The following is a 10,030-nucleotide window of genomic DNA, read 5'->3' on the forward strand; positions in this document are numbered from 1 at the left end:
TTTGTTCAAACTAACTTACCTCTTGGAGGCAAACTCCAGCTGAGTGGATATCTTGGCATTCTGGGAGTGGAGGTTTGAGAGCTGCTCCTGGAGCTTCTCGCCCTGCCCAGTCACTGCCTTGTCACTCTCCATGCGCTCCTTCTTATAGGTGGAGAACACCTCCTGCAACTACAGAGCCAACCAGACACCTTTACTTTAAGTCAGCATAGTGTAGTAGTAAAAAAAAGCACGTTACACCGGCCTTTAACCTATTCATATAGGACTGCTAGCAAAGACAAATTGCAACAGCAAAAGGAAATCGGGGTCTGCAACTGTGGTTTTATAACACATCACTGCTAATCTACTGAATTACATTATCTGATGATTTGCTTTCTTAACATCAGTGCAATACGTGCAGTGGGTGCTTGCAGTAGCTGACAATGTCCATAAATGCTGATCCACAAATAGCTTTGCTATGTTCAATGATAAAGATACAGCAGAAGCTAGCTGTGTAAAGAATGTTGCATTGTTAACATTATAAAAAATAGGGATGTGTTTGCTCACCTGTCGCAAAGCTGCCTTGGCTTCTAAGGCTTCAGTAGAATCTGTTGTCATGGAGACAAGTGCAGTGGGTGTTCCTGAGGTGGGAATGGCTGCTGGTGAGCGTCCGGGGGTGGAGGTCAGGGAGAAATCCTCAGGTGGTGTACCTTTAGGAAAACACTCAGAAGTTCAGCAAAATAGAAAAACATCTTCACAACACTTTATCAGCCATTGCCATCTGACCAAAAACGCTACTTTTATTAGCCTTGAACCAACATTGTAACAGTAAATTGCTATGTACAGGATGTATCGTCAAGTATGTCAAGTATGTCACTTGGTGTATCTCTGACCTTGCTGAGGGAAGCTGACTCCTGTTGCCTGAGCCAGCAGCACACGGTACATGTCCCTCTGCCTCACGATGGACTCAGTCATCTTTATCTGTTGGCCGCGTTGCTCCCTCAGAGACTCCAGCTCTACCTGGGCTTTACCCAAACTCTGCTCCAGTTCACCACGCCTGTAACAGATCATCTTTCTTAGCTTTAGCCCAGTCCTAAGCACTCTTGATCTTAAGCATTCCTTTTCCCCAAATTTGATCAGTAGCAAGAAATTACCCAAAACATTCAGTTACCTAACCCTCACTTCTGTGAGTTGATTGCAAGAAACAAAGATAAATCAGCACAGTGTTACGTACTTGCTGCCAGAGGTCTCAATCTCCTCTTTCTCCTGGGCCTCACTGAGCTCCCTGAGGGCCACTAGAAGACGCTGGTTTTGCTTCTGCAGCTCCTCCACACCGCGGAAGGTCACCAAGTGTTGGCTGATCACTTCTGATGTGCTGCTGACATCAGCTGAGCTCCCATCGTCCTCATGAGGCACATAGTTTCCACGAGCCTCTTCCAGCTCGATGAGCAGCACACGCACCTAGAAGAAAAGACCAAGACAGGCAAGACAATAAGATATTGGGGAAATATTATATTATAAAATGCATGCAAAATAACTGGGAGAAGAGAGTAAGAACCCACTTGCTGAGCCATGTCTCCTAGCTGCAGTTCAGATCTCTGGTTGTCCCTTTCCAGAACAGACGAGCGTTTGTTAGCTTCATCAGCTTCCTTCTGAAGACGGTGAACTTCCTGTAAAACAAAAAAAATATATCGTGTTATGGGCAGAAGGTATAATGTGAGGCAGTCACAGTGTATCATTTACTTTACTCACCATAACAGCGTGCTCCAGCTTAGCAGAAAGGCTTGTCACCGACTTTTGCATGCGCTCATGTTCATCCCTCTGCCGTTTGAGGATAGGGGCTTTGGCTTCCACTTCCTGCACAATGTCATCCAGGTACTTGTTGACCCGCTTGTTCTCCAATCGCTCCAGCTGCAGATGCTCCTGGCTCTCCAAATATGCTGTATACAACTGAAAATGCAGATGCCATCGAAGTAAGTACAAATGACCAGTAAATACAAATAAGCTCAACGCTTTCATCGTAAAAATAATCTATAGAATGAACAACATGCATTAGTATTTGAAATCTATTGTGGTAGTATATTGTACCTAAATTGATATAAAAACACATTTTCATCAGGAATTCCCAGACATATTTCCAAATTCTAATGTTAATAAAATAAGGTGGTATTTGAATTTAGTATCACATACCTCTGTCAGCCTCATGCCAGGCTTGATTTTAGACACAGCAGCTGCTGTTGGAGACATTGTTGTCAGTTGTTCTTCTGATATCACAGATGCTGAACTAATAGGACCTGGACAATCAAAAAGTAGAGGAGAGATCACAGGTCATTTAAAGAAATCCCCTACAAGGCGTGATTTTTGCTTATTTTAAATTCAACCAAGTACAGCAATCAACCCAACAAACCTCTAAGTGTGGAACTTGATAGCAGCTCGTTGGTATTGTCCAGCTCTTTCTCGAGAACCTGGATCCTCTCCTTTAGCTCAGCAACACTCTTGTCTGTGGCACCATTCATATCCTGCAACTTCTCCTCAAGAGCCTTGTTGGCTGTGGCAGAAAGTGAACAGTGAGTCAATGTCAGGGAATACCAACTGGAAGTTAAATTAAAAGATAAACCATTAAGCTTAACAAAAAATGTAAACTCGCTCCATCTCAGTAGAAGGCAAATCCTAAATAATGTGATAATTATTTTAAAGCTTTGCACCTTCTCCAGCATCCTTCAGGAGTTTATGCAGTTCCTCCACTGCCAGAGTCAGCTCGTCACTTTTTGCCTCAGAATCCGCTGCTGCTCCCTGTCACCACAACAAGACGGTAAGAGTTGGCAAAATAATGCTAAAGTGTAAACCATATTGTTCATGGTTAATATAAAGCCTGCTAATATAACCACAGGTGAAAGAAATATGCAACCTTTTTTGTTTAAAGCACTTTGTTTCATGTGAAAAAATAAGCAATGTTTTGTACAAACAAATCAGCAAGAAGACATGTGTGCTGAATGAATCTGGAAATTAGAAATAGTGACACTCCATGGACATTAATTGAAGTTAATCACTGATAGTAAAGGCCTTGGTGTTACAAAAGCCCAAGCCAGATCAGCTTGCTGTCATGCGTATACATACCTTGTATAGATTGGAAAGCTTAATGTTGGCATTCAGCTCATTTCTGTACTTTTCCTCCATGGTGGCTTGTTGTTCCTTGGCCTAGAAAAAGCAAAGATCCAGTCAAACAATTAAACATGATTAAAGAGCGCAACAATACTGGTCAGTTTGTCGCAAAATATACAGAATGACAAAAACTGAATTCCTGTTTCTCTGTAAATACAAGACAGGATGAAATCTAGGCTGTAGGAAATACCCTACACATACTTCTCTTAGTTTGCTGATCATGTCCTCGTTCTGTTTCTGAAGTTGTTCATTTGAAGACTTCAAACTGGCCACTTGGTCTTTGAGTCTATTCAACTGAAAGCCACAAGCAAAACAATGTATTTAGTAATGACCATAAGAGTTAAAATGCTTAAATTAACACAGGGGCAGTAGCGTTAGGGATGCAGCTATAACAACTTTGTTACATATTTTTTTTAATGTAGGTGCACAACTATTGGTCAATAGTTGGTAAATCACACCCAGATCTATGTGTAATGTGTTGTGATTTGGAACAAATGCCAAACTATCATGCCAACTTTATCATTGTATTTGTTGCTTCTCATGTCTCTCTTCATGTCATTCAGCTTTATAAACATTTCATGTAAATAGAAAGAGACATGCCTCATCTTCCTTGTTCTCCAGGTTGCACTTCAGCTCCAGGATGTCGTTTCCCTTCTGTCGGGATAGGGACAGCAGTTCCTCACTCTTAGCCTTCAATTCCCCATTCAGCCAAGATGTTTGGCCATTCAGCAGCACCTTCTCTTGTTCCATACGCTTCTCCTTGTACTGTCATGACAAAACACCACAACATTTTTCACTTATAGGTTTTGTTTAAACTAATAGATGTTCAAAAAGCCACTTCTTCAGACAAATTTGATGTGAAGATATTATTTACACAAAGCAAATAACTTACTTTGATGTTGACTTCAGCCGATTCAAGTTCATCCAACTTCATCTGCAGCGCCATCTTGGAGGTGTTGACCTCAGCCAACTTATCATTGAGTTGCCTGAAGTCATCTGATGGGCACATTTGGTACAATGTTAAAGTGAAGGTTAGTATTTACGGACATAAATGAAAGTTTTGACAAGTGTCTCTAGACTAATTCATCTGTCAAACCACACCATTTAAATGCTCCACTTGTAAGGATCTCTTCTCCAGTGTCCTCAAAAGCTCTCGCTTTTCTGCCTCCAATTCCTCTTTGGCTTTTGACAGCAAAGTCTAAGAAACAAGAAGCATTTTTCAACCACAGTGTGTCACTTAAAATGTATATCTGGAGTTTTGGTGACATTGAATGAGAAAAGTGTAGACAAACAATGACTTTACCACAAAACTAATTCTAACAAGCAAGCATCACAACATTTGTTGTAGTTTGAGTTTATGAGAGAAATAAAAGTAAAAAATTAAGAAACATATTATAACCAACCAGGTATGTGAGAAAAACATGGCTGTGTTTGTTTGGCTTACCTGCTCTGATGACAGCCTCTCTTGCGAGGATTCATATTCCCTGTTCTTCTCACGCAAGCTTTTAACATCTTCCACTAAAAGTGGAGATTTGAAAAAAAAACAAATTATAAAGTCATTCAAAAGAAACAGGACAAGTTCAATCTGTATTGCAATAAGAAGAGGTGGAGGAAGTACTCAGATGATTTACTTTATTAAAAGCAGCAATACTGCAGGTGTACAAATACTCAAGTAAAAGTCTTGCATTAAAAATTGTACTAAAGTAAAAGTAGCAAGATATTAGCATTCAAAATGACTTAAAGTACCAAAAGGAAAAGTACCCGTTATGCAAACTAGATATTTTAAGCACCAGATATTTTAAAAGTATTTACTTTATACACTACTGGGTAGCTTAACCTATAATAACATAATATAATGTGTGTCAAGTTACTTTTTGTACCAATAACCCTAAATATGCGAAGTAACAAGTAACTAAAGTAAAGATAAGTAAAAGTATAAAGTAGTATGATGTGGAAATACACAAGTAAAGTAGAAACCTAAATTTCTTACTTAAGTGCAGTACTTGTACTCAGTAAATGTGCTCAGTTACATTACTGTACACCACTGGCCATAAGTTCACTCTTACCTTGCTTGGCAAACTCATCTTTGAGTTTAAGATGTTCTTGAGTCGTGGATAAACATTTTTCTTGGCACTGAGCAAGTTGTTTCACTTTTTCGAAGAAGTGTTGCTCTATAATGAGGGAGCAAAAGCACGAAACGTTATTTACTGTTCTATGTCATGTTGACGTTAGCTAAGTAGGTTAGCCAACGCTAGCATTAGCATCTAATTGTAGTAACTGATAACTGATCGTATTGCATTTGCATAGCGTTGTTTATATATTCCCAAAGCCGTTGATAAACATACAAGTAAACGGCATGGTGTCAATGTGTTAGTAGGCTAAGTTCAAACCAATAACTTCAACTTTCATCAGACCAGGTAAAGATATGTGTGCATGATGAGCACACTACAGAACACTCGCACCGCTAGCTAACACCAGGCAAACCCTTACCGCTGTCAACTCGAAACTGTTCTTGTTGCGCTTTCAAAGAATCGATTTCATACTGCTGATCCGAAAAAACCTTCTCGAGTTTGTTTTGAACCGTTTTTGGTAGCTTTGAAATCTCAGAGGGTTCCAACTCCTGCAGCAGCAGTGCCGCCATTTTTCCTACAACAACAGTACGACCAGCCGCAGTGTGCGAGTTCAGTTTGACTTCTCCTTCTTCTCCTTCTTCCTGCTTTTCGGTTTTATGCCGGTGGGCATTAGCGCCACCTACTGTGTTGGAGTGTGCACCACAATTATATATCCCCTTTATAAATAATAACAAAATAAGATATCACTTAACATTACATTATTTTGATGAGCTTAGATTCTTTCAAATATTGTAATAGACACTAGACAATGTTCATACACTTTAAGACTCAGTTATTCGAGCCAAAGCTCCCTGATTGCTCTTTCCCTTTAATCTTTCCTTTTATAATTTCTTTTGGCAGGGAAAAATGACATGCTCCACTGATTTATCGCCTGTACATAATACCCTCTATTAAGATGCTCTCTTCTTTAGTGCACCTTTTAGCTTTCATCACTCGGCCAACTTCTCGCTGTAATGCATTAACATCCTGTGTTTCCAGTAGCCTATCCCAAATGTGTGGCCACTCCTAATGACATTTCTTTTGATTATTCCTTTTGCTTCAGATTTAGGCCTACTTAGTTTAATGTCCATTATCTTCTAATCTTTTAGAGTCTGTTAGTTGATGCATCCACTATTTATTGTCCTCCATCCCTTTGTGAGATTAATCCATTTGTTTGTCCACACAAATGTTCTCAACATATGAATATTTCTATATCTGTACAGTTTCCTACATTAACAATACCCATCCTACTACGAGATGTACATGATTTTGATTACATCAATACAGAACATAGATCCATTCAAAGAATAATCGTTTTAATTATTATAACTCTTCTGTCCACTGTAATGCTGTTGCTTATGTCATCATCTCAACTGCATATGATCTGATGTTTTTCTTTCAACCAAAACATGTAAGGCTGGTATTCTATCAAAATCTGCGCTCACTCTATCCTCTACTGGAGCATTTTGTATTTTTATTTTTGTAGCCTACGCTCAATAGAAATTCGCATAGCCCTTTTTCAGATACCTTGCAAAGGTACTTCTGTTAAGTTGTGTTGTAACTTACACAATTGTATAGTTGTCAATAGCAACAATTGAATATAATGGAGGATTATTTGTCCTGTTTATTGCTCTTTGGTGCTGAATGCTCTCTTAGTCAAATATGGTCACCAGATGGCACCCACGCTCTTTATGTGCAGGCCTGTATTGGCCAGTATCAGTATGTGCATGCCTGTGTGTCACAGAAGGATGTAATGCAGCATATTTCTTTTGGAGAACTTGTGCACTTCTGGAAAGTCCATGGATGACCAAGAAGTTTGACCTCTAACAGATTGCAGTTAGTAATAACAAGGTGCCAAATATTATAATACAAAACAGCCCAGAGCAAAACACAGTGACAAACTTCTCACAAACCAGAGCATTGTTATTAAATGACATGCTTAAATCCATTTTCCATTCGTGGAGCATTCCCTAAAATGCAATCAAAAAGGTCAAGATGGTGATGTTGTTGATGATGAAGATTTTAGAAATCGGGCAGTATAGTTGCCATTGGAACACAGAGCTCGTGTCCTTGGGATTTTTAATTACACAAAGAAAAGTTTACATTTGATAATCACACACACTATAATGGAGGCTGTTCTTTTAAAAAATATATATAAGAATGTTAAATCAGAGAATTATTTAAAAAAAAATGTAAGGGGTTTTTGAAGAGTGAATGTTTACATTTCATCAAATATGTTTTTCCTTTATGTGAACAGCTACATTACATGTAATGTCATATAACTGTGTCTCTGGTGACTTATATCTGGAAGGTATGGAGTCCCTGTCTGGACCAGTTTTGACAAATACCTCAGTGGTTTATCAGTTCATAAACACTTCTAAGAAAACAAAAGACTGATGGCACGAACACATGAACTGTTAAAGCGAATGTTTGCTCCAGGCAGAAGAACTATTTTTATTACACTTAACTGTCACGCCCGGATACCGAGATGTACAGTAACCTATAGCAACATCGCTCTCCAAACTTCTTAATCTGAGTTGATCATGTTGGTGGTTGTCAGTACTTGTCATGAGAGGGAAACCCAGCAGTATGGACACAGGCCCCCTTCAATCTGTGTCTCATGCAGTTAAGGTGTGAATCATGCTGACAAGTGTCTCAAACATTGACAAACAAATGCAGTGACCTCTGACCTACGATACTGTGTAACACAAATTCAAGTAAAATGTGTCAAGTGTCATGATTTAGACTGATTTTGAGATTTGGAACTTCCCCTTTATCCTTCCCCCATCCCTTCATTAACCCATGTAACTATTTCATTCATTCAAACAATTCGTAAAGCCTAGCGTGACAAACAGCGGAAGGACCAGCCCAAAGGTGGACTGTGGTGTGGGGGTGGCATGTTTATGTGTAATTTATTCTCTGAGACAGTTACAGCATGTCCTCCTCTAACCCTGATTCTTATCTCCTGTATTCTTCCTCACGTTATTTTTAACTTCTTACTCACTACCCATTTATTGAAAGAATAACATGATAGTGTTCTGTGTTGATGTGTAGTGGTTGCATTGTATCAACTAGTTTCACTCAAGTTGATGTTTGTTTCTTTAAAATACGTCCAAGTTGAATCTCATCAGGAGTAAATTAGTCATAGGATAACATTTACATCATCACTTTATCATTGAAAATAATGAGTCACAGGGAACTTAAAAAGATCTAAACAAAGTTATTTAAAATAGGTTTACATTTAGGATGACAGCCAGTGAGCACCGTTTGTGGTTATGTCATCACGCCCACATCCGTTGTCCAAATTTGGTCTCAGGGGAACCAACACGCCACAAACAAGGTCTCCACTGCTGTGTCATTTCATCTCTCAGTAAAATTGTGTTTTATGTGGGTGAACTAGAGCGTAGCAGCCTGGCTTTCCAAGAGTCCAAACAAAAAATAACAAAAGTTGTCTAATTAGCGGATCAGTGTAAACAAAGGGGGGATCAACACGTCAGAAATGGGGGCGGATCATGTGCTCATTTCAGGGGTAAACATTTGGGTAAAATTAGTTTGAGGGGAGAGATGAGTCAATTCATGCTCTTTGGCCTCTTCCAAGAAGCAATTCACTTGGTAAATATTGCGTTGAACATCAAAGAACCTAAAACCTGGATAATGCAAAAACTGTTGTGAATTTTGATTTACAAAGCTTCCCAGATAACTCAGTGAACCTGCATGGTATAAGAGGCCAATGCAAATGTATATTCTTCAAAATATTGACGCAAGTAAGCCTACTCACCTTAATGGTTTATTGTTTATTCTGAGTTTACAGATGAGTAATCTTGTTTTGAAGTGCATCTTCTCTCAACCCTTGCTTGGACTCTCGTGGCTTTTGTTGCACTCACTGAACTGTAATCCTGTTGGAAGATTACCAGACATACAGTAATGTACAACTCTGCGAAGTCAACATTGTGGGCCAGTGGCAGCACACAAAGTTGTTTTGGCTAGTTGGCTGCAACTCTTGCATGTGGTTTGGTCAGCAGCACCCAGTCTAGCTGACATGTTTGGGCACCTCTGGAAAATCTTTCTTTCCTCAAAAAGTTCCTGAGGGAGGTATCCAAAAGGTTTTGATAAATGTTAGGCACGCTACTGTAAGAAAATTAGGTCTTACCAGCTAGAGGCTATGCTTTCTGTGCCAGATGCGTGGCTGTGGAAACACAGACATAGGTATATCCTCAGAGAAATATGTGTTAGCGTGTCACAGTTCAAGCTCTTGCATCTGGAGTAATTAGAACTCAAGAGCTTCTTTGCAGGCAATACTGTATGTTAGAGATGATAAGAATACTTACATAAAACCACATAAAAGTAGACACTTAAGAATTTGCTTTGAGGTGTTTTGCAAAGGTATAAAGCTGTCACACGCTTAATATTATAAAACTGCAAATTATGGAATTTAACAGGAGGACTGAGATAACTTTTACCCTGTTTTGTATTTGAAATGAAAAGAGATGAATAATAGTCATAAACATAGACCTCTATTAATGTAGGTTTTTACAAAGATTTAATATAGTACTTTTCCAAGTCTTCTGATCACTCAAAGTGTGTTAACATTACCTGCCAACAATCAAACACTGATGGCAAAACAAGGTGCCAAAATCATCTTCCAATCAAATGCTCATTCACACATGCACTCACGCATCTGTGTTGTACATTTCTTGCCCAACGACACTTCAACATGCAGACTGGATTGAACCGCTAGTCTTCTGATTGGTGGATAACCCACTCTACCTGAGCCTGGCGCA

General features: G+C 39.2%; 1 protein-coding gene across 4 annotated transcripts in view; it reads right to left on the reverse strand.

Annotated features, from left to right (window-relative positions):
* The window catches only part of tprb (translocated promoter region b, nuclear basket protein), a 21,647-nt gene extending 15,829 nt beyond the window's left edge, over positions 1–5,818 (reverse strand). For 3 of the 4 annotated variants that reach the window (XR_004557194.1, XM_034146955.1, XM_034146956.1), the window contains exons 1-17: positions 5,629–5,779; positions 5,205–5,309; positions 4,583–4,656; positions 4,240–4,336; positions 4,031–4,134; positions 3,739–3,903; positions 3,340–3,432; positions 3,094–3,174; positions 2,682–2,769; positions 2,384–2,524; positions 2,167–2,270; positions 1,729–1,926; positions 1,539–1,646; positions 1,211–1,437; positions 870–1,033; positions 544–686; positions 20–168 (exon numbers count right to left, since the gene is read on the reverse strand). Coding sequence is in view for 3 of the 4 variants with exons in the window: in XM_034146955.1 (XP_034002846.1) it covers positions 20–168; positions 544–686; positions 870–1,033; positions 1,211–1,437; positions 1,539–1,646; positions 1,729–1,926; positions 2,167–2,270; positions 2,384–2,524; positions 2,682–2,769; positions 3,094–3,174; positions 3,340–3,432; positions 3,739–3,903; positions 4,031–4,134; positions 4,240–4,336; positions 4,583–4,656; positions 5,205–5,309; positions 5,629–5,779 (2,192 nt within the window). In the remaining variant the exon portion in view is untranslated. Of the gene's footprint in view, positions 1–19; positions 169–543; positions 687–869; positions 1,034–1,210; positions 1,438–1,538; positions 1,647–1,728; positions 1,927–2,166; positions 2,271–2,383; positions 2,525–2,681; positions 2,770–3,093; positions 3,175–3,339; positions 3,433–3,738; positions 3,904–4,030; positions 4,135–4,239; positions 4,337–4,582; positions 4,657–5,204; positions 5,310–5,628 lie in introns of all 4 variants that reach the window. The other variant, XM_034146954.1, reaches the window with a different exon arrangement.
* Positions 5,819–10,030: the final 4,212 nt, after the last annotated feature.

This window comes from Trematomus bernacchii, unplaced genomic scaffold (assembly GCF_902827165.1).
Source record: "Trematomus bernacchii unplaced genomic scaffold, fTreBer1.1, whole genome shotgun sequence".
Taxonomy (NCBI): domain Eukaryota; kingdom Metazoa; phylum Chordata; class Actinopteri; order Perciformes; family Nototheniidae; genus Trematomus; species Trematomus bernacchii.